The sequence below is a fragment of the Dreissena polymorpha genome, chromosome 12 (assembly GCF_020536995.1).
Source record: "Dreissena polymorpha isolate Duluth1 chromosome 12, UMN_Dpol_1.0, whole genome shotgun sequence".
Classification (NCBI taxonomy): Eukaryota; Metazoa; Mollusca; class Bivalvia; order Myida; family Dreissenidae; genus Dreissena; species Dreissena polymorpha.
Window position 1 is genome coordinate 15,939,980 of NC_068366.1, and position 25,089 is coordinate 15,965,068.

The 25,089-nt window shown below is 36.3% G+C and overlaps 2 protein-coding genes across 33 annotated transcripts in view; one reads left to right on the forward strand and one right to left on the reverse strand.

Annotated features, from left to right (window-relative positions):
- The window catches only part of LOC127852175 (uncharacterized), a 133,917-nt gene extending 122,069 nt beyond the window's left edge, over positions 1 to 11,848 (forward strand). For 11 of the 31 annotated variants that reach the window (XM_052386042.1, XM_052386031.1, XM_052386034.1 and 8 more), the window contains 4 exons: positions 1,181 to 1,769; positions 3,407 to 3,565; positions 3,953 to 4,355; positions 7,002 to 11,848. In XM_052386042.1, coding sequence (XP_052242002.1) covers positions 8,214 to 9,401 — 1,188 coding nt within the window. In that variant the 5' untranslated portion in view covers positions 1,181 to 1,769; positions 3,407 to 3,565; positions 3,953 to 4,355; positions 7,002 to 8,213 and the 3' untranslated portion in view covers positions 9,402 to 11,848. Of the gene's footprint in view, positions 1 to 1,180; positions 1,770 to 3,406; positions 3,579 to 3,952; positions 4,356 to 7,001 lie in introns of all 31 variants that reach the window. The other 20 variants (XM_052386025.1, XM_052386028.1, XM_052386035.1 and 17 more) reach the window with 9 other exon arrangements.
- Positions 1 to 25,089, reverse strand: part of LOC127852183 (NADP-dependent malic enzyme-like) — a 72,687-nt gene that overhangs the window by 29,944 nt on the left and 17,654 nt on the right. Inside the window, exons 8-14 of one of the 2 annotated variants that reach the window (XM_052386057.1) lie at positions 24,749 to 24,858; positions 22,917 to 23,014; positions 22,386 to 22,499; positions 21,770 to 21,881; positions 19,957 to 20,099; positions 19,324 to 19,494; positions 18,096 to 18,592 (exon numbers count right to left, since the gene is read on the reverse strand). In XM_052386057.1, coding sequence (XP_052242017.1) covers positions 18,344 to 18,592; positions 19,324 to 19,494; positions 19,957 to 20,099; positions 21,770 to 21,881; positions 22,386 to 22,499; positions 22,917 to 23,014; positions 24,749 to 24,858 — 997 coding nt within the window. In that variant the 3' untranslated portion in view covers positions 18,096 to 18,343. Of the gene's footprint in view, positions 1 to 18,095; positions 18,593 to 19,323; positions 19,495 to 19,956; positions 20,100 to 21,769; positions 21,882 to 22,385; positions 22,500 to 22,916; positions 23,015 to 24,748; positions 24,859 to 25,089 lie in introns of those variants that run through there. The other variant, XM_052386058.1, reaches the window with a different exon arrangement.

Below are 25,089 nucleotides of genomic sequence, written 5' to 3' on the forward strand. Positions count from 1 at the left end.
GTATTCACACAATGACTGCCACTACAACTGACAGCCATATATGGGGGCACGCATGTTTTACAAACAGCCCTTGTTATATTTTGAGATGATTCTTTACAAAGAAAGATGCTACTATTGTATTTGTTATTAATGTGTGAAAGGCTCTTAAAAAGGAACCAGAGATTATTAACCCTTTGCCAAACACTAACATGATTTTACAGGTTTGTAGCTGACGACTTTATAAATAATTGTGATAAAAGGAGAAATTGCTCAAGATGAGCAATTTCTCCTTTTATCACAATTATTTCATCCCTACCTGATCATTTCCTTCAGATTCCATTACAATTTAATTGTCTTCTGCAACCTCTTTCAAATTGGGAATGTCCAAAATGTGTCGTTTGGTAAAGGGTTTAGGCATTTTGATTCATATGGGTCTTTTGAATCTGTTTCAAATCAAATGCGTAGATTTGATCTTCAGCATCTAAAATATGTGAAATAGACAGAACGACAATATCTTTTGGAGAGATAAATGTACTTACGTTATAAGCAAAGGACCTTTGCAACAAATACCAGGCTTTTTAGTCTTTTTAGTTAACACGGTAGTAATTTTTTCCATTCATAAAAATGCTCACCCTTCCAACTTTAAGCGCCCAGTGGGACGAGGGATAGAAAGAGAAAGTCACATGCTTGAGTTCATTTCAACCCATGCGCATTGCACTTTGGTTTTCGCAAAAAAAAAGTGGAGCGATACAGGGCCAACATGGCCTCTTGTTTTAAATTGTATTCTTATTTTTTACTGGAGATTTTTAGTTCAAATGTTAATTTTTGTTATCAATATAAAGCATTTGTAGCGGTTAATGACAAGCTTTAATACATGCCAAAGTCTGTGGGACGGCCCCTTTAACAGCTTTAGTTCATTAAAGTTCCTGACCTCGTTTTCATTTAAGTAATTGCGTAAATAAATAGTTAACAAAATAATTGTTTATAATAAGGTAATTGTGTAGATACAGACTTTAGATTATAATTGTTCATTTTTAAGTAATTGTGTATATAAATAATTTACATAATATTTAAGTAATTTTTCGAAACATGTACTTGTAACATATTACAAATTACATTGTAATCAAAGAAACTAACTAAAAGGTTTTTATATTTAGTAATAATAACTCTAACTTTTACTGAAAATTAAATTATTTTGAAGGAAAATGTCGGACTACATTGATATCATTCGCAAGCCGGAAACCCAGAACTGGTTTAAGGCGGCCATGGGTATGAACATCACACGTGACTGCCTTCTCGACATTGTCAAAGAGATTACTAATTAACTGTATAATACCATCCGTAAAGAGATCAATAGAAAACACGGTATTCCGGAGATCGATGTCTGCAGTCAGTGTTACACTACAAATGTTTTGACTTGTGACACCGATAATCAATGCTGCCATTATAAAAACGGAAGATGCGCATTTCATGACATTCATAAGCCTCGAAATTGCAGCGCTAATTTATGCAATGAAATATGTAAGAAAATTGTATGCCATCACCGATTTCGCAATCGTTCAAAACCAAAAAGTTTTCAAGGCCCTACATGGGTTAACACAGATGCGTCTAAATGGTGCGCCGAACCCTGGCAAATTGCAAAATGCTATCTCTCAAAAGACGGATACAAGGACGTTAATAAAGAAGAAGAAGCCGACTTCAACGGCATAGTTAATATTATGTACAACTGTGAATTCTTTCAAATGTATTTCAAGGACGACCTGACACAAAAGGAAAATGTCTGCGTCAAGGTACTATTACTGCAGAAAGTCTAAAAATTAATACATGATAATCTTAACAATTGCGATTTAAAAAATAATTTTTAATTATTTCGTACTTAAAAATAACTTAAAACATTTTCAGTTCACACGCAGGGGTATCATACAAATCAATTCCTTTCTTTTGACCATGCCCCGTCAACCCGCATCCTTCCCTCTGACCCAGGTCCCATGATTTTATAATTTAAGCCAATGTTCTATGTTAATCTTGACAATAAAATACAATTAGCAAATCAATCAACCATCAAAGGGATCTCAGTGATACTACGTTTACATTTTAGGAAGAAGTGACTTGTGCCTGAGGTGAAATTATGGAGAATTGAGTAAAATTAATTAAAAAAGAAGTGGTTTCTGTTAATAGTTTTATCAACTCCGCACTTGTTTATGCTACTCATAACACCATCATCATTTATCAGAAATAATGCATAATTGGCAGTTTTGGCAAAATATTTACAAACGTAAACCAGCACACTTAAGTGTTCATGGTGTTTTATTAATGAATTTATCTGACTTTTAATAATATATTACCTTTAACCTGCTCTGCATGAAATAACTGATAAGCCTAATTAAATGTGCACTCTTTAATAGAGGCTGAAATGGGTTGTCGATTTGAAAAAAGCTTCATTTCATTTATAAAAAGACAGTCCATAAAACCTTTATTTTTCTTCTTTGTTATTGATTGCAGATTATGATGGTACTTTTAGATTTTTGATTCATTTAAATGGTACACTTTACAGTGAATGTAGATTTTACTTTGAACAAATTGTAACAAAACAATATATGTTTAGTACCTTTTTACAACTTTAAATAAAATTTAATTTAATAGTAGAGATTCCAAATCTGACCTATAGACGAGCCTCACAAGTATTGCCAGTGCCAGAAAAACCTTTATTTTAGAAGAGATTTACTCTGTGTATTTTCCGATTCCTGAGTGTTGTAAAAATGGGTCAATTTACTTTCCAGAAGCATAACATAGAACAAGGCAATTAATCGAGGCATGATGTATGAACAATTTCAATAAATGTATTGACTCCTGACTGCCAATTCCAATATTCAACTTTGCGCATTTGGGTATATACTGACAGAGACAGCAATTCTAAAAATCTAATAGATTTTGATCGGTCCATGTCCGACACAAAATCATTAAACGGAATAGAGGTCACTTCCACTATATGTATGTCCCATGAGAAGTTATCGCCCACATTGAAATAGAAAGGACACTTTCAAAATAATATTTTTCAATGATCACGACAATCAAGTATGGTAAAGAAATGTTAAGAACATTTATGGAATACATATATATTTCAATAGTTGATAAAATTGACAAACTATTTTATCGAACAATAATTTAGCAAAATATAAACAGTTGAAATTTTATGATTCTGATTTAATGTCAAAAAGAGTCAAATACTATATGGAAAGTTTTAATAAACATTATCTTATCATTATATGAATAATCATTAGTACATAATGAAGTTTAGAAATTTACTTTCTTGATATTTACTTTATTGGTGTTGAAATAATTAAAACGGAGGGATACACCAGTAATAACTAAGACATGCATTCACTCACACAATGCACAAATGGTTGAAGACAAGCTGACATTTCAGGCTAGAGATGTAAGGCAAGCTGTATGCCATTCCTCCACAATGTCCATGACCAGCCATGACAGTGACAGAGCCATCGACACTCTAGTGGCGCTGTTGCAGAACCTGAAACATTTCAACCATCAGGCTGCGTCGAAAATTGCAGTTGAGAAGCTAAAACAGGTTTGACAAAAGGGTATTGTATAATTATGGTGCGCATTTCAAATGGATTAATTTGATTTGATCATGTATATTAGTAGCGCATTCTGCACTTCTTAACTCACCTTAGAACAATGTGCTCATGGTGAGCTTTAGTGATCGCCTTTTGTAAGTTTTCAACATTTTACTTGTTGGAACATTTGTCTCAATCATATATTTGTAGAATTCAAAATCGGTTCACGTGCGGTCAAAAACTAGGTCAATATGTAAAATAAGAAGAAAACTTGTTGATGTATAGTTATATCTTTATAAAAACTTGGTTAGATGATTTGTAAAAATGATATCGCGGCTCAGTTTATAGCAGTTTATGTATCGCAAGTGAATAACTATTGCACACTTATGTTTTCACAGCTAAAGAATGGAACGCTAGCAATTACTGCTGAAGATGTTGCAACCACTTTTCAGCACTTGAAAGACAATTTGATTTCACAAATTAAAGAAGCTCTTGAACAAGAAAGGGATAAACTTGTCAAAGAAATGGTCGATGCTTTAAATGAAAACATAAGTAAAGCACTTGAAACAATACAAAGGAAAGGCGACGACGTTATAAAAACTGTACAAACGAAAGAAGTTGACATACTTGAAACGGTACAAAGGAAAGGAGAGGATGTACTGGAAACTGTACACAGTACAGGAGATGACGTACTTGAAACGATACAAAGGAAAGGAGATGATGTACTTAAAAAAGTACGAAGGAAAGAAAGTGAAGTGCTGAATACACAGAAGAATGCAACAAGGAACAGTACACTATCCGGTAGGTACTATGCATGTTTATAAACAATGACATTTGAGTAATTTTAATATAATGGCAAATTCTTATTTTCTTCTAGCGTGTACAATTATTAAGATATTAACATGATCAATGGAAATAACCTGAATCACTTCAATAATGTATCATTGTTATCCAATTTATTCGTGAAAAGATGATTTTGTGACCAGAGCAATGTTCTTATCTCCAGTCAACATCCCGTTAGATGTGTATTCGTACGCGCTGGTAACAAAATAACACAGCATTATATTTAAAGTGATATTATGGGCATTTTTCACTGTTGAATTGAGCTGAAAAGAACTTAGGTCAAAAGAGTTAGTTAAAATGTGGTTACTGACCAATTGTCTACAACTCATCTGGCTACTAGTTGTTCATAAAATATATGTATTATATTTGATATTTTACATGATGATTTTCAAATGCATTATTTTTCTATTTCCGGGATATTGTTTTGGTATGTTGATGCTGCATTACTAAATATAAGTGTATACACACCAATCATAAACAAGGGTTGCGAAAGACACCTATCAACATAGCATATACGGTTAGATGCCCATAATATCACTTTCAATCACCTCTCCATAACCGAAGTTTCCAACAATGTAAAAGTTACGGCAGATTTATGATGTTGAGTAGATATTCTCTCTCCTTATAATTTCAAAACACAAGTGGGCTATTTTTTTATAATATATTTCTTTGACCAATGATAAGGGTTATACGACATAGAAACAACTCGTTTTAAAAGCCTTGATTTTATGCTCTTATCGATATGTTATATAATAATAAAAATTGAAACCGCATATTTTTTTAATCAATACAGTGTGTGAACAAAGTTCTCCACCCATTTATAACAATTGAACTGCAGTGTTGGAGTAAATTCAAAAAAGGGAATATTCTAACCAGCCTTTCAGCATGATAATATCCCTCCTTTTTATACCTCCGGATCGAAAGATCGGGGGTATATTGTTTTTGGCCTGTCTGTCTGTCATTCATGTTGTGTGTCTCAAAACTTTTTAAATATTAAAGATAGCAACTAGATATATTCGGCATGCATGTTTATCTCATAAAGCTGCACATTTTGAGTGGTGAAAGGTCAAGGTCATCCTTCAATGTTAAAAGTCAAAAAATACAATCCAAAGGAAGTAATAAGCTTTAAAAGGGAGATAATTTGTAAAACTGTCAAATGATATATTGAAAATTTATTTCAAAGCGGCGAAATAGGGGGCACTGTGTTTCTGACAAGCACATCTCTTGTTTACTTAAAAATACTAAGGTTAAGGTTTGAGTGCAATTAGAAATGTTAATGTGTGCATGCAACAAAAACATTATTTCAACAGATATTCATTGACACATCGCACATGTATTTGGGATCATCATGCATGGTCACAAACTCATATTCTGACCTGAATCTGGTAACATTTGAGACCAATAATGTCAAGGTTACTTTTGTAAAAAAAAAGATACAATTGTTTGCTAAATAACTTCAGTCGGAATGTAGCTTTTGTGCAGCAAGGTCAATGGCATTGATAATAAAATATACAAAAAAGATCTCCCGGACAATAACTTTAGCGATGATGAGGGAGTTGTTCTTTGATTTCTTTGTATGTAGTTTTTATGCAGACCTAGAGTAGGATTGAATTACATGCTAGTTTAGAAAATGTCATTTTTATTAACAAATGGACAAAATGGTTTTTGCTACCTTGAATTGTTATGGAGGTATTGAGCTGGAATGTTTGGACTGAGTGCGTGGGAAATCCATATTGTAGTGTAAATATATTCAGCTTTAAGTTTGCATATACTATATAACTACTATAGCCAATGACACAAAGTATGTATTTAAGGTAAGCATATTGTGTGAATATTAAAAGGACTTTAAAGCCTGTAAAATAGTTAAGCGCGTTGTCTTTGGACAGATTAACTACTGAAACGTGTTTATTTTGTCTGTACTCACTGTCTCATCCAATCAATATCATCATCACTGTCATCGTGATAAAATAAAACATGAATACAGCAGCAACAAAACAGCATTACCCGCCATGTGTATGTCTTTATTTTAATGTGTTGCTCAGCTTGTTTCTTTTTTTCTGATGTTTATTAACAAATTAACTTTTTTATTATTACTACTCATAACTTAATTTTATATTTGAACGAACGAACTTGTTTTTGAACGGGAAAGACTGAGGGGAAACAATTATGTTTCAAACGTTTTTTTCAATACAAGCACGTACAGTCTAAAAAGGAATAACTATAGCGTTAATATTTAAATTTAGAACAAATGTGTGAGTTTTTTTGTGGTGAATTCTTTTGAGTCTGTTTTATAGTTTATTCGTGTTTATTGATCTGAAATTTGTAGGTACAACGTGATTTGACAATTACTAGTATATCTAGAAATGCTATGTAACGTGTAAAAGCATTAAAATGAAATATTTTAGACAATTTTGATGAGAACGACCGTATGCTGCAACTAAAACATTCATCATAATAATCATCATGATCATTTTCCTAATCCTTGAAACTGTCATAACCAGCAACATCATCATTTTCCCACTGTTAGCACTAAAAGTCACACTTAGAATCTACTTGTAGGTTTCGTAAAATAGTTATATATAATTACAATTACATTTCTGGCAGAAATCCAGTCGTGGCTAGTCGAACAGTACAGAGAAAGGTGCGTTGTGCCGGTGTCGATGCTGGATCCTGACATAGATGTACCTTTAGAACGGATCTACGTTCCCCCGTCTATCACGGAACTGAAGAGAGGCCAAGACGACAGACAAGGCGGGAGTAAAACGGACAAGACTTCAACGATGGAATCAAATGTGAATTCCTACAAAGAGTTGCTTCATCGTGATGGGAATCCGTTTAATACAATTTATATCCAAGGCAATCCGGGTTGTGGTAAAACGACGTTTTCAACAAAGCTAGTTCTTGATTGGTGTAAAGCCCATTCTGAAAATGGTGCCAGTACTAAAAAAAATAGGGACAGTCACTTCCAGAGGAAAAGCGTCAAACCGAACAGGTTTCAGCGATCTTGACACTTTGCGAGACTACACATTTCTGTTTTTTGTGTCATTACGTGATTACAGCGGATCAATGTGTAACGTCAGTCAGATGGTCGAGGATGCCATAAAAGGCAACAGACTACCTTGGGATGACAGTGTCTGGGAACATAAATGTATTGTTCTGACAGACGCTGCAGACGAATGGTGCCATCCTGAAATACCCTTCCCACCGCCATGTGACTCTGCGTGCAAGTGCCGTAAAGACCGAGGTATGCCACTGTATTTAAAGCGAACAAACATTACCAACATTATAACCGCACGACCATGGAAACTTGCCAATCTAAGCATGAGCGATACGTTGACGCGTATGTTCGAAATTTCCGGCGTTACAAACTACGAAACCTTGGCGGAGAATGTCATCCATGTTTTAGCTGAGAAGGACGGTATTTCTAAAAATGATCAACAAGGCAAATGTATTGATTTCTTGAAGAAAATAAAGGCAAAAAGCTTCTACAATCTCATTACATTACCAGCTGTTTGTGTGCAGTTAGTTCATCAGTTTTACGTTGGGCGATTGATGGAAGGTTCACTATGTGCTATATACATGAATATGCTAGATATGCACATAGCCAAGGGATTGCAAAAACTTCAAATTAAAGAATTTGACACTGAATAAACTTATTTTGAGGAAATTACACAAACATTTGGAACAGAAACAACCGAGTATCTGCGGGGAAATTGGTCGCTGGTCCGCTCTGCAAGTGTGCTTGCATTTAAAACACTAACAGACTCTAATAAAGAATCTTCGCTAGTTTTTTCGAAAAACACAATCACAAACCACATGACGAAAACAAAACTTGATTACTTACTTCAGACAGGGATTATCACAAAGAAAAAAGAGTTGGCGCTTAGCTCGCGAAAGAATGTTCCATACATGTTTGTACACAAAACAATTCAGGAGTTTCTAGCGTCGTTGTATATTGAAAGGAATCAGACGGAAATTGAAGACATCATGAACGTCATACAGTCGGTGTATTGTGATGCTGATTCTATTCTGGACATTGGTCAGTTATTTATCTTCACGTGTGGAATGTGTGCTCCAGCGGCTGAAAGAATGTCACAGCACATCATGGATGTCATAACATGCGACTTTGAAAGCAAGCTGCATTGTATGTTTGAACAGGCGACTGATATATATGCCACGGTTTCTGTAGCACAAGGAATTGTATTGGATGGCTTTATTGAAAGGGTGGCAAATGAACAGCCGTGCTTACAACTGACACTCAGTCATGTATCACTTGACGATTTAAAAAATAAAAAGATCAATGAAAACGATGCTTTAAAGACGTTAATCGATATGAACATATCAAACATCATTAGCCTTGATACACGATGTATTGACTTAGCTCAAGAGGAATCATATCGTGCACAGGAAATTATTTCGCAATCAAGAGAAACATTGTCGTATTGTCGTATCTGGCTTATTGGCGAGTGTCCATTTGACTTACAGGGTCTAAAACTCAAGTATTTATCATGTTGGCAAACTGATATAAGTAATTTAGACTGCACCTATATGCATGCGTGTGAAATATGGGCAAACACACTTTTATCAGTTGAGTGCATCTTTCAATCGATGTCTGTCACTGGTAAAAATATTAGACTTCTAAAGCTGGGGTATTTTGCAATACCAATTGATCTTCTCTGTTCAACTCTTCCAAACCTGACAACTCTACACACACTAATATTAGTACAAACAAACATTTCGGATAAACAGCTCTACTTCCTTCCTGAATCGATCAGAAAGGTAGTTTATCAATACGTTAAGGTTTCCGCTCAACATATAAAGTCGATTGTGGAATGGTCAAAGTCACGGGACGCGTGTGTGTCTTGCGAATTGTGTCCCTCCTATTTATATGATGAAGATGAGATTTGTCAATGGATTCAGCGGCAGGACAGCATTGATATTTCGCGACGTGAATTAGAAGATAATGCTATCTATATTTCCTGGAGCACCATTTTATCTAACTGACAATTATCAAACAAGTTGTCACAGATTCAAGACGATAAGAACAATCAGAGAGCGACATAACACTAAGGACAACATTGAACATTGAAATTCGATTCATTATTCGAAATTGATTAAACTATACGGGATATAAATTCAAAAACAAGAAACATTTTGATGTGTTTTTCCCTTTTTTGTTCTTAAAATGCTATGGCGACGCGCAATTAGCTAATATAAATTAGTAAATGATTCACGCAAGCGTAAACATGTAAACACTTTAATGTTAAATATTGAGCTTTCACTATAGCGTGTATTTATTACCATTTTGTATACAACTTCATGCGGTACATACTATTTGAAAATCGAGTGAATAGTTTATTGTTTACGAGTTTGTGTATGGTCGGTGGTGGTTTGTATCTCACGGAACATGGATTCATGCTATTGAACTCGTCCTTCGAGAGTTTAAATATACGCCACGGACATACGTTACTACAAGTATGTTTTATATATTATGTTAACAAGTCTTTAAGTAACCTTTTCCGTGTGACAATATATTGTGCTGTTTTGTGCAATACATGTATATGCAATATAGATTAATTGTAAACACTCTGTTAGATGTTAACGACACGTGTACCTGTTATATATGTAGTCATGTGACATTTATGAATGAAATGAACGTACTATACACTTGGAGGAACCTCTAAGAATAAAATATGTAAATATAATTGTCTCATAAACGGCAGATTATACCACAGTAAATGTATGGTTATATTTTGTTATATGCCAGAAGTTGTATTTGAATGTGCTCACACTTGTCAATTATCAATAAATGCGCGTGGAAATCGCTGCACGTGTAAGGACTGACTATTTTTGATTAAATTGTACAGATGTTTTAACTTAAGATGACATTTTCCAAACCTTTTTATACTTCTCTTACAAGTTTGCGTTAAATCTGTTTTCAAATACGAATCATGTCTGAGGTTTTTAATGCGCATGTTTTGAGTTATGATACACAGTGACGTTTATAATTTTACTTGTTGCGTTTTTACAGTGGTGTCATTTTTTGGCAGTCTTACAATTATGGCGGACACTATGCATATGGTTATCTGTATTTGCAATGTGCATAGCGCGTTTGCTGTTTTTGACGACACTTTACGCACATGAATTATACCCAGTTTTCTCAGAACGCGGCTCATATGTAATATTGACGATAACATACGTCAGAGCTTGCTCGGCCGTCAGAAAATAGCACACATTGAGACAGTTACATGTATATTAAAATCTGCGATAACGATGGTCACCATCATCAAATGCACAGAGAGAATCGGGTTTCTTATGAATGTGATTTCTCCACTTATTCCAATTTTTATCTCGGCTGTTTTTGGAGAAAACACGAGGTATTGTCATAGCTTGCTCGTCGTCCGGCGTCTGCCGTCCGCCGTCCGCGTCGTGCTAAAACCTTAACATTGGCTGTAAAATCGAAGTACTTCCACCTACAACTTTGAAACTTCATATGTAGCTGCACCTTGATGAGTTCTACACGCCGCACCCATTTTTGGTCACTAAGTCAAAGGTCAAGGTCACTGTGACCTCTTATAAAAAAACTCTCCTATGAGTTCTTCTCGCCACTTACCTTTCTTCATTCCCTTTTGACAAGCTTTCATTTATTCAAAACTGCACCCACAGCCGAGCGTTGGCACCCACTATGCAGTGCTCTTGTTGTTTTAATATTACCCTTTATACCCGCATGACGTTTTAAGGAGAAAAATAATCGACGGCTTCCAAAATGTCCGCAGTATTTTACTTTAAAATCGCACAATAACAAGTTTAAGTTTCATTAGTACTGCAAATATTGAACCAAACAAGAGCTGTCACCATAGGATGACATATGCCCCCTATTAACGCTTTGATAGAAGTTATGAGCATTTTTGAAAACTAAACGCAGATTTCGAAACCTAAACGCGGACCCTACGTTAAAGGTCAAGGTCACAGGGGTCAAAATTTGTGTGCGTGTGGAAAAGTCTTGTCCATATACACATGCATACCAAATATGAAGGTTATATCTCAAGGGACATATAAGTTATAAGTATTTTTCGAAACTTAAACGCAGACCCTTAGTTCAAGGTCACAGGGGTCAAAATTTGTGTGTGTATGGAAAGGCTTTGTCCATATACACATGCATACCAAATATGAAGGTTACATCTCAATGGACACAGAAGTTATGAGCATTTTTCGAAACCTAAACGCAAAGTGTGACGGACATACGGACAGTCCGATCACTATATGCCCTCCTTCGGGGGCATAAAAAGCTAGGGTAAAATAAAAATGTATGGAATGGTTTAGTGCACTATCTAATCAATAATTTCCGAGTAGTTCGATAAAGAAAAAACACATGGTGCATTTGACAACTGCACGGTGACGTTTCAAATGATCTTAGCTTTAAGGCAAGAGCTATCACCAAACCTGATTTTTTTTTTTTTATATGTGCTCTTGAGGAAAAGAAAAGAAAAAATAATATAATATTAATGAATATGCCTGTTTAATTACTACTTGTACAACATATTTAATATTCCGTATAGAACACTTTAAATTAATTCAATACTTACAAAATATTTACCTTCCAATTGTATTATAATGCTGCTTAAAAGTTTTTGTGTATGAACGTTACGTTACATAAAGAAGACGAATACCATGCGTAAAGCTTAGAGAAACTACTTGCACGCGTTGAAATGTTTCTTTTTAGACCCTGGTTGTCTTCTAAAATGACAACTTGAATATCATTATACAAAAGCGTATACATCGGTAGCTTTACGTGTATGATCTGCAGAGCCAAGAATAAACATGAGTTTTAGAGTTTAGTTCTTCAATAATTGTAGAGTAAATTCCTTTAAATAGAAGACGCGAAGGGCGTGACGCGACACGAAAGGATAAGGATGTTTACGGGACCCAGGTGATTGACCAGGTCCGGGCCGTGAGCCAGAAAGAGAAACGCGCCTTCAAGAACACGTTCGCTTCAGTGATACGTTTCAGTAGTCGAAACGTGTATTATTCAATTCATATACACATCCAGTGCATTCGAAAAGTGGAAAAGTCTGTGCAACAAAACAAACGTCATCAAACGAAATTCATTAACCCATTTATGCATAGCGTCTAGAAAAAGGCCTTGGCAAACAGCGTAGACACAGATGAGACGCCGCATGATGCGGCGTCTCATCAGGGTCTGCGCTGTTTGTTTAAAGAAATTTCTGTAAGAAATATTCTCAATATAGTAATAAATATACTAAACTTCCCTAATTTTGGAAATAAATTGATCCAATTTAGAAGGATGGGAGAGTCCACTACGCATAAATGGGTTAATGTGTAACAACGTGAGAGTTGTAACTTATAGGGTATTCGAATGAATGGACTATAATTACTTAATAAGCATTGACTTTTCTGTTACTATGCCCCCCTTCGAAGGAGAGGGGGTATATTGTTTTGCACATGTCGGTCGGTCCGTCCACCAAATGGTTTCCGGATGATAACTCAAGAACGCTTACGCCTAGGATCATGAAACTTCATAGGTACATAGGATCATGAAACTTCATAGGTACATTGATCATGAATGGCATATGACCCCTATAGATTTTCAGGTCACTAGGTCAAAGGTCAAGGTCACAGTGATTTGAAATAGTAAAATGGTTTCCGGAAGATAACTCAAGAACGCTTAAGCCTAGAATCATGAAACTTTATTGGTACATTGATCATGACTGGCAGATGACCCCTATTGATTTTAAGGTCACTAGGTCAAAGGTCAAAGGTCAAGGTCACAGTGACTCCAATCAGTAAAATTGTTTTCGGATGATAACTCAAGAATGCTTAGGCCTAGGATCATGAAACTTCATAAGTACATTGATCATGACAGATGACCCCTATTGAAGTTCAATGTCACAGTGACTCAAAATAGTAAAATGGTTTCCGTATGCTAACTCAAGAACACTTAGGCTTAGGATAATGAAACTTCATAGGTACATTGATCATGACTGGCAGAGGACCCCTATTGATCTTAAGGTCACTAGGTCAAAGGTCAAGGTCACAGTGACAAAAAACGGATTCACACAATGTCTGCCATTACAACCGACAGCCCATATGGGGGGGGGGCATGCGGGTTTTAAACAGCCCTTGTTTGTGGGTTTGAAATAACTTTATAATTGTTATAAGCACATTTTTGTCTTAATTAAAGAAGCACCAAACATAACCATGATGATACAATTTTAAAAGAACAGAGTGCGTCAACTCATAGCTTAAAGCTACAAACATTTGCTCTACCCATCATCACGACATAGAGTGATAAATTTAGGACCAGTGTCGCACCCTATATCTGCAACTTGTTGCAAATCACTGGGTGGATGCAAGACCTGCGTGGACACCTGGTACGAGAGCACACTGCCGGTCAGATGCCCGACGTGTAGAAGCCCGGACGGCACACGACGTGCCGTGACAGGGCTGCACGAGGCAGTGAACCTCAGAGCAGTTGGGTCACCATACTAATTTAATTCATATGTTTAGCAACAATGCGGAACTTTTTCATTTGCTTAACATATATGAATACAATGATAATACCGGTAATTCGATTGTTTTAATTACTTGAAGAGATAAGCTTCAATGACCAAAGATAGTTTATTGTGCAATGGTTATTGAAATGGATGTTATACATTAAATCAAATCGAATGATTTCAAACAAAAGCAGACGTGTACATTGGTATCATAATATAACGTTACACTAGATCTATTCATTCGTTCATTAGACAAGCCAACAAGATCTGTCCCAAGACTCGACTATTTATTCTCTATAATAGTTCTCTGAATACGTTTAATGTATTCAAAAGTAATAATATAAAAGGTAGAAAACTGCAAAAGAGAACAATTTGATATTTTCGTTGTTTTTTTTCGGCTATAAGAACGTTGATTTTCGTGTTTCGTTTTGTCGAATGCAAAGCGAAAAACGAACAAACGGTATAATTATACAGGAACCTTATGGCACTTTAATGTACTTAGAACAGAACAGTTTGTTATGTGCTGTCACTCAACAAAATGAAACGTAACAGTTGTACACAAAGTTGTTTTCTTCAGTTTGGGGAATTATATCATAGTCAAGGTACACGCATTGACAAGTTATTCGTTTTTTTTTTTAGTTTTAATTGTGAGCTTTTTTTTAAAAACAAGAACAAAAATAACATACCGGTTATCACCAATAAAATAACATGTATTGAGCCACGCTTTGTGAAAAAGGAGCTTAATGCATGTGCGTAAAGTGTCGTCCCGAATTAGCATGTGCTGTGCGCACGGGCTGGTCGGACGACACTTCCCGCATAGGCAACAGGGTTATCTGGAACGACACTACGCACATGCATTAAACCCCCTTTTCACAGAGCACGGCTATAGTATGTTTGGACATGTAAGCCGATCATCATTTACTACACAGAAAAACCTTAAAACTGAAAAAAGTCATCGTATTGTTACGTTTCGCATCACACATATAACCTCTGGTTAATCCTGAAATCGCAGCAATGGAATGCTATCGACCATCAATGAGGACAATTACAATCTGTTTGTCGATGACATTCTTCCACGGGCAGACGAACTAAGCAATCCTCTTACACCGGATTGTCCGGTCGATGTCCATCTTTTTTAAAGGGTTACATCTGCAGATTTTGTGCTTTATGCAAAAGAATCTAACAGTTAACATACGCTGCACAGCCATAATGAAATCTTGTTTTATCACTTGGCCTAAAACTATAACTTTCGTTGCTCGGTTTTTCTATGCGTTTGTAGTTTAATTTAAATTCGAAAACGTTGAATGCTTGTGCAAGCATAATATATGGCAAATTAATGTAAGGTATGTTGTGCTGTGGGTTCTTTTTGGTGGTTTTTATAATGATGCCTGTGGACAAACCCTTATTATCTTTTGCAACATGTTATTATTTTCTTAAAGAATTAATATATTTATACTTTGGCAACCAAAACAGCATACAAGATAAAATTGTAAGATTTGTGTTTGGATTGAAATAAAAAGTTTCCCCTCCCCAAACGTTTATTCTGTCCCTTTAGAAAGTTCCCAAGACAGGTAGAAGACCTATTACGGACGCTTAGATTGCAGTTTGCTAGATTCTGCAATTTGGTTGTACTGATAATAACAAAAACTACGACCTCAAAAAAAAGTGAGACTCACGCAGATTGTTTACATTTTGGGGAATATGTCTTCATTATTGTTCAAGTTACTTACATACAAAGCAATGCGGACTTACAGTGTTTTTAATATCTTAAAACTTGGAAATACGAACATATTTGGAGGTAACGTTTACGGTTATTATACATTCAACTAAATCGAATATCAGATTGTGCATCGTTGATTTGAAGGAATAAAGAATTACTTCATACGAGTTGTTATCTTCCTTAACCCATTTATGCCTAGCGTCTAGAAAAAAGCCCTTGGCAAACAGCGTAGACCCTGACGAGACGCCGCATTATGCGGCGTCTCACCTGGATCTGCGCTGTTTTCTTAAAGGAATTTCTGTTAGAAGTAATTTAAATATAGAAATAAATATACTAGACATCCCTAATTTTGGAAATAAATTGATCCAATTTAGAAGGATGGAAGAGTCCACTAGGCATAAATGGGTTAATCGAATGTCAGATTGTGCATCGCTGATTGGAAGGAATAAAGAATTACTTAATACGAGTTATCTTCCTTAAACATAGGATACCAAACATTAATTACGTATAGCAAAGTGTTTTGTTTCCAGCAGTGTATTCGTTCAACCCAGCCATATATAGAAATTCGATGTGAAACTAAAATTATAAAAAAATGTCAAATATTTGCTTAGCATTTTGTACGAAACCCGAGTTAATTACATATTTAATACAATAATGAAGTTTGAAGATACATTATTTCTAAACAAAACAAAAAAACATGCAAGAAAGCAAATCGGGGAAACCATACAGAAAACGCTTATTAAAATCGGAACCATACAAGCGATGTTCGCTGGCATGCGCTAAAAATATGTTGAGCTTGGAACCAGACAAGAGACGCCGGTGGGCGCTGCTTCCGCTGCTGAAGTTCGGCTGCATGTTATGTCGGCGAATCATGCGGAAACGGAACCGCCTACGTCAGCATGTGATGACGTCACTGTCAAAGAAGAAGGTACAGTTTTAGCGATAAGACCGTTAGTATAGAATACTTATTAGTTTACATGTTTAACATATTATGGCCGGTTTTTCGATGCCTGTGCGAACGAAAATAAAGTCGCTATTTTTAATTATGTTGAAACTAAAGATTACTTTTGGAAAACTTTAACAACCATGTACATGAGTACTTAATTCTTTAAGCTTCGTTGATGAGATGTATGGACTATTTACTCTTCATAAACGTGCTGCAAGATGATATATAATAACTTTTCAAATTAAATAATAAGTTATATAATTATTATAGCTTAAGTTCATTTACGCATTTCCGACAATTAACTAGGCCCGGATTATGATGTTTCTTCCCAAAATCGTTTCATTATTCGCTATTTGAACATTATCGCTTACCTTTTTTTACATACATACTATATGTGTGAGTTTGCGGGGCAACATCGAACGTGCAACTGTAAATTGTGGAATATATGAGACGCGTTCTGAGAAAACTGGGCATAATGCATGTGCGTAAAGTGTCGTCCCAAATTAGCCTGTGCGGACGACACTTTCCGCCTAAATTAGATTTTTGCTAAGAAGAGACTTCATTTAAACGAAAAATGTCATAAAATCGGAAAGTGTCGTCCCTGATTAGCCTGTGCGGACTGCACAGGCTAATCTGGGACGACACTTTACGCACATGCATTATGCCCAGTTTTCTCAGAAAACCACTCATATTTTCATATGTCTCGTGGCATCTTCCCATTTCAAAGTTCCATATACCCGTTTATGCGTGCGTTTAATTAGCAGGTGCGATAAAATGTGCAATATTTGAGTGTAATTAATTACACCGAAGAGATGGATCTAGTTCAAATTATTTATTACCATTGTAATTAGTATTATTACTTATTATTATTATTATTATTATTATTATTATTATTATTATTATAAGCAACATACTGTCGCATTTGCAAATGAGTAATAGTTATTAAAACACAATATAATTGTGTTTATATAACCCTTGATATGACCGCTTAAAAGCGTAGTTTGTCAATTTAATCACAATACACGTTGAGACATCTGCGTTATGAAAAATCCGAGCAATAATGGCAAAGACCGATTTTGATAAGGCAAAAGAGCTCATGTGACCATATACCTTAATATGATTGGACAATAACAAAATAATGTTTGGGTTAAACACAAGTAATTCAATTTTAGGTTAGCAAAAAGTGTTATAGTAACCGATGATTATATGTTTAGATGCATTGCAACGACATGAAAAATAATGGTTGCATAAATAGTATATAGATCCTATTGTCATTAAGTCCCAGCACGTGAACTAGTAGTACCAATAGCATATAACAAAACATACATCGAGCTTTTATAAGTTAAACTGATTTATTTTGTAGACATATAAATGTGGAAAATAAAAATAATCAATATTAATGTATTATGTATATGTAAAAAGTACCAATAATTGCATTTATATACTTAAATGCATTTTTAAACATACAGAATATTGGAATGCAAAACTTGCTAAATAACAAAGAAAAACAGTTTAGATCGTTTGATTAGTTTTACTTCAAAAACAATGCCGACGTTGTGAAAAATTAATATCAATTTTGGGTCATAGTTTCGATATAAAACATAACACAAACAATTCTAATAACGGAGGTTCACATTAAAACACCGATACAGTATTATTTCACATTAAATATGGTGGACGTTGCAAAACACACGACTATTATTAAAACAAACAAAAACACTAACAAAAAAGCACGAAATTTAAGATCTAAGTGCCCATTTTATTACTATACAACGTTGTGACCGGGCCAGTTATACAGCGCCGGCACGTAAGTCTCGTAATCGATGTTGTACTGGTGTGACCGGATGAACTTTCCCTTGTCGGCCGGTTCCGGGAAGTGGAACGCCAGGCGGTTCCAGTACGCGAACTCCGCCAGGTGAATGGCGATGTTTGTGGAGACCTCCCGGATATCCGCTAGTGGCGGGTACACGCGCCCTTCCGCTAGGTGCTCCCTGGATACCATCTTGGAAAGCGCCTGGGCATGGAAAGAAAGACGCGATGAAAGAATAATGCGAACATTAGTGGTGTGGGTGAATAGATAGGTCATGCATAAAGGTGTGATTACTTCTTAAAATCATCACTTGAAACGTTATAAATGTATTTATTTATTGATTAATTTATCTGTTAATTAATTAATTTATTCATTCATTTATTATTTATATACTTCACTCACTCACTCACTCAAAAACCCACCCAAGAAAAACTCACCCCAAACCCGACCACCCACACACCCACCGACCCCAAAACCACTCACCCACCAACACGCCCATCCACCCACCCACCCACATTTTTAACGTTTATTTATTGTACTTCAGGCTGTATTGGGAAGAATGTTCAATATAAAAAAGCAGTTTTGACATTAGTATAAAAGTACTTGTAGAACGTTCAAAACCATATTTAAAAAAATATATATTTATGGAGTTTTTCTCCGTTATGAACATGCATAAAGGCGCCTCAAATTCGAGATCGACGAACTTCTTGACTAATAAATAACGAGTTCGTTGTTATTAATAACGGGATGTATATAGGCATCGATTTACGACACGAAAAACATACACATATTCCGCAATTAATAAAACATTTGGGATCAACGCCTTGGAGCGTCAATGCAAAAAACATTGGGGGCTAAGCATGTTTAGGGCGTCTAAATTGTCAACGCTTCCTTTGGTAAGAGCAACGACATCAATAACCGGAAATGTGCCAAACCTTTGCCGATTCTAAGAACACAGACTCCGGTATAGTTCTTATGTCACACGCCACAGTGGCGAGCCCAACTGCCGGAAACACGTACGCGTTGTTGCCCTGGCCAGGATGAAATGTTTGGTTGCCAAGGGTGACCGCATTGAAGGGACTTCCGCTTGCAAACACGCACCGGCCCTGGTTAATTTGGGACAGAACATAAATAAATAAATTTCATTGGGTAAATCAGGTGTCCATTTTTAAATGAAATTTTCGTAAAAGGCATTGATGAAGAAAACGGTGAAATGATTTTCCTCGTATTGAGACAAATAATTGTTTGTTTTAATGATACGTATCAATTAAATTAATAGCTGTAAAATATTTTTACGCAGCACATCCCGATAGGTGCTGTGATGTGTAATTGGTATTTGATTTCGATCGGTAAAAAGTAATATCAACCATTAATTTTCAAATTGCTAATGGAATTGTATAACTTCATAGCTTTCAAAAGACTAATGCCTTCTTTACACATACTTCATACCTATGTTCACTATCTAACTGAATACAAATCATCTGGTATAAAATAATTTTGCGTGTTTGACGTTGGTGCTTAATTTCAAACATCAGAACCACGTGGTTGTTTTCAAGAGTTCGACTTACGTCTGTCGCCTGATATGCCTGTTCGGCGGTGCACTCGGCCTTGCTCGTCGGGTTGCTGAGAGCGAAAATAATCGGGCGTTCGTTAAACTCCGCCATACTTCTGAGAATAGCTTCGGTAAAAGCGCCTGGTTGTGCTGCGGCACCTATTAAAATAAAATGTGCATATGGATGATGATTCAAGCACATCATTCCATTGCAAATAATTGGTATTCTAATACGTGGTTTGACGAGATATTTCAGCGCCTATCCGATATAGAATTCTACACAGGGTTTAGTAATTGATGTCTCCGTTCAGTATATGATCAAACTTTTTATGTACCGGTATATAATTGTGTCTAAAAAATTATATGCCTCGTGCCTGTAAAGTATTCTTTGTCTTCAATTCAGCAGTCGCCATGATTCATCGTCACGAAAGTGCGGCTACACAACATTGTGATAAATCAACCATTGTTTAAAGGTATTGCTTACTTTTGATAGCTTTGAATACCGAACTAACATGCAACTTTCCTACAGGCAAACTGAATATTTTATTTTAAAATTGACTTTAAGCTCTTTTAATTACATTACATCCTTCACAATATTAAGTATACTAAAAGAAATCAACTACGTTATTCAAAGTCTCGAAGTTGTGTTGTTGTTTACTGCTTTCAATGACAAGATTAGTGTCTAATCGATGGAGAGGTTATATACAACAAAGAATGATTTTTAAAATAGGTAAATCATCATTTTAAATGCTGTACGCAGATGGCGTAATCAAATATGGAACATTGAGTGAGAGAGAGAATGTTTGGATATTATTATTACTATAATCGTTATTCGGGAGAACTTGCCGGGCCAACAGCAGAAGTGGGGGCAACTTTTTATAGCAAACTAAAGAGTCGTGGAGACATCTTTCTTAGCCAACTTCCGAAGTGACGGGAACTACTTTCAGGGCCAACTACAAACGTGAGGGATTAGTTTCTGGGCCAACTACAGAGAAGGCGGGGGGGACTACATTCCGGGCCAAGCAGTTGAAAAATACTTTCTGGCCTATTTAAAGAGGTGGACACTACTGTACCTCTCGAGTCGGAAACAATAGTTGGAGGCTCCTTTCCGCGTAAAATACAGAGGTTTGCAACTACTTACCATTGTAACTCCAAAGGTGACGATCTACTTCCATGGACAACTAAAAAGATCGAAGACTACTTGTCAGGCCGACTACAGAGATGTGGACTACTTGCACGGCCAACAATAGAAGTGGGGTGACAACTTTCTTGCCAACTGCAGAGCTAATCGGGACTTATTTCTGTTCCAACTACACAGATGTGGAAATACTTTCGGACCGACTACACAAGTGGGTAACTACTTTCCGGGCCATTTACAGAGGTGGCGGAATACTTCCCGAGCCATAAACAATGGTTAGACTACTTTCCCGGCAAACAAGAGAGTTGGTAGAGTACTTTTCATACCAGGTAAAGAGGTGACGGACTACTTTTTGGGCCAAATATAAAGGTTGGAGACTAAATTTTCCCGTCAACTACAAAAGTGGTGACTTCTTAAAGGACAAACGCAATAGGTGGGGAGAAAAACGTCTGGGCACACTGACCATGTGATGTTGACTACTTTCAAGCCAAGTATATTCTCTAGGGACTGCTTCATGTGGCAACTACAAAGGGGTGGGGTACTACTTTTCGGGTCATTTACTGTCTTGGCGGAATACTTCCTGGTAAACTACAGCGGTGAGTGGATTGCTTTCCGGGTCAACTACACAGATGACTGGAATCTAGCCGTAGTAAAGAAGGCTGTATTCTCACCACCTCGCAGACTGACTCACCAATAATAGCGGTCGGTTTGATCAGTTTTACGACGTCTTCCAGTTTATCAATGGGGCTGTGAGACTGAGCGAATGGAAGCTTCTCGTCTGTCAACCCGCCCGACGGCCTGTCCTGTAGGGATTTATAAGAACTCACAACTGGTTTCTCAGAAACTACTTTGCATTGACAGTATAACACCACAAATCGTGCTGAATTGACTGAGAAAGTTCAATTGTAACTAAATTAGTTAACAGTTCTTGTTATTTATATCTCGAAGGTATTGATAACCATATGCGGATGTAGAGTAGGCGGGGGCGGTTTATGAGCCGTTAAAGCTTTTATGCTTTCCATCTCTAAACATCTTAATACAGTGTACATGTGCGTGTCGTTTCCAATGACTTGTTCACCCCGATCTTATGTTTTAATCAAAGTCATTATTCGGAAAGTACCGTTTCCTGTTTGGCGAATGCTCGATATTGTATGTAAAAACAACACCAGACTCATTTTATCTAACTCGTTCTTCAATACTGGGTAGATCAAGTGACCCCTTCAATAAATCCTATATTCCCGCCGGATAATTATACTTGGCCGCGTTCAGAGTAACGCTAAATAAGAAATGACAAGTGGTTATCTGACCTTGACGATGAGGCCTTTTGAGTCTACCATCCAGATCTTGCTGTACGCCTCCTGAGTTGTGGCCCCTTCTTCCTCAAGGGCCATAATCAACAGTTTCGCTATTCCGATAGAGGCCTGGGGAGATAGAGGAGATGTATCATATCTATGCAATGTGTGTATCGGATAAAAACTGCATTGAATGTCAGCCATTTTAATAACTATTACCAGTTTAAACATAGGATTTGTTCCCGTAGGACCAAATACATGTATTATCTCTATTGGATACACTTTTTTCATTCATTCATTCATTAAACGAATCATCAATGAGGAAACGCCAAAACATAGACACTGAACTATTTGTATCCCACCGGTTATAAATAACAATATACACCTACACAAAATCAGATTTAATTCCACTAAAAATGATGCCATGAAGACGCAGAGGGACTTAAAGCATTTAATAACACACACAAACGCAAAGCGGAAATTATCTGGCCTTAATAATTATACCAAGCACGAACAACCGGACACCGGAAACAAATCTCCGTGTACCTCCCCTGCTCCCTGGAACACAAACACGTTGTCCTGGAGCCTTTTTCCGGTGATGTTCAGACTGGCGAGGATCCCGGCCACTGCCACTGATGCTGTGCCTGGTAACGGAAACGTAACGTCAAATAGGACGTCAACTTAAGTTGTACATAAGCTGCAGAATGTTTGCCGAACATTGCGTTGTATCAATAATTGATAGTCTCTCTGGAAACACGGGGCTTAATGCATGTGCGTAAAGTGTTGTCCAAATTATGTCTGTGCAGTCCGCACAGGCTTATCAGGGTCGACACTTTTCGCCTAAAACTGGGTTGGCCAAGAAGAGACTTCCTTTAAACGAAAAATACATAAAAGCGGAAATTGTCGTCCCTAATGAGCCTGTGCAGACGGCACAGGTTAATCTGGGACGACACTTTACTACGTACATACATTAAACCCCTTATCCAGAGCGCGGCACTTACTTAAAAAATATTACTTTAATGACTTAGCTTTTTCAATAAAAGACTGTTTTCAGCACATAGCTAACCGCTTTATACAAACAACTTTTTCTGTCATTACACTGTGTTACATGAATATTCGCATACTGACAAAAGAAATATGGTCATGGTTATTTAAGTAACAATAAAAAGCCATGTGTATTTATGGTAATTCCCTGAGTTCAGAATACAAACTACAACTCTAAACTTTAAACTACAACTCTAAACTTTAAACTACAACTCTAAACATTAAACTACAACTCTAAACTTTAAACTACAACTCTAAACTTTAAACTACAACTCTAAACTTTAAACTACAACTCTTAACTCTAAGCTACAACTCTAAACTTCAAACTACAACTCTTAACTCTAAGCTACAACTCTAAACTTCAAACTACAACTCTTAACTCTAAGCTACAACTCTAAACTTTAAACTACAACTCTTAACTCTAAGCTACAACTCTAAACTTTAAACTACAACTCTTAACTCTAAGCTACAACTCTAAACTTCAAACTACAACTCTTAACTCTAAGCTACAACTCTAAACTTCAAACTACAACTCTTAACTCTAAGCTACAACTCTAAGCTTTAAACTACAACTCTTAACTCTAAGCTACGACTCTAAACTTTAAACTACAACTCTAAACTTTAAACTACAACTCTAAACATTAAACTACAATTCTAAACTCTAAACTACAACTCTTAACTCTAAGCTACAACTCTAAACTTTAAACCACAACTCTAAACTTTACAATTCTTAACTCTAAACTACAACTCTAAACTCTAAGCTACAACTATAAACTTTAAACTACAACACTAAACTTTAAACTACAACTCTAAACTTTAAACTACAATTCTAAACTCTAAACTACAACTCTTAACTCTAAGCTACAACTCTAAACTTTAAACCACAACTCTAAACTTTACAATTCTTAACTCTAAACTACAACTCTAAACTCTAAGCTACAACTATAAACTTTAAACTACAACACTAAACTTTAAACTACAATTCTAAACTCTAAACTACATCTCTAAACTACAACTCTAAATTCTAAGCTACAACTCTAAACTTTAAACTACAACTCTAAACTTTAAACTACAATTCTAAACTCTAAACTACAACTCTAAACTTCAAACTACAACTCTTAACTGTAAACGACCACTCTAAACTTTAAACTACAACTCCAGACTCTAAACTACAACTCTATCGATGTGCGGTAGCAGCAGACACATTTACAAACGGTCAGGTTACCAGACGTATATAATAATAGTATATCTTAATATTGCGAACGCTTGATTTATGAGAACTGAGTGGTTATACAATTATGCGGGTACAGCCTTTCAAAAGCACGCTTGGCTACCTTGAATGTCGTCGTTAAAGGTGCAGTAGGAGTTCCGGTAATGCTCTAGCAGACGGAACGCGTTGTGGTTGCCGAAATCCTCAAATTGCACGAGGCAGTTGCCGCCGTACCTGCGAGGGTTTTTTTTACATCTGAATCCGAGGCGTGCGAAAATGGGTCTTATAACATATGCGGACAGGGTAGCTCCTGACCCGTCTGCGCGAATGCATAATGAGGCCACGATACCTTGTACGAATTTATAACGGACAGGGCAGAGCATTACCAGATGGCTCGATAACGCAGGCTAGTCTGGAGCTACGCTGGCCGCATAAGGCCCATTTTTGCATGACATTGCTCATCTA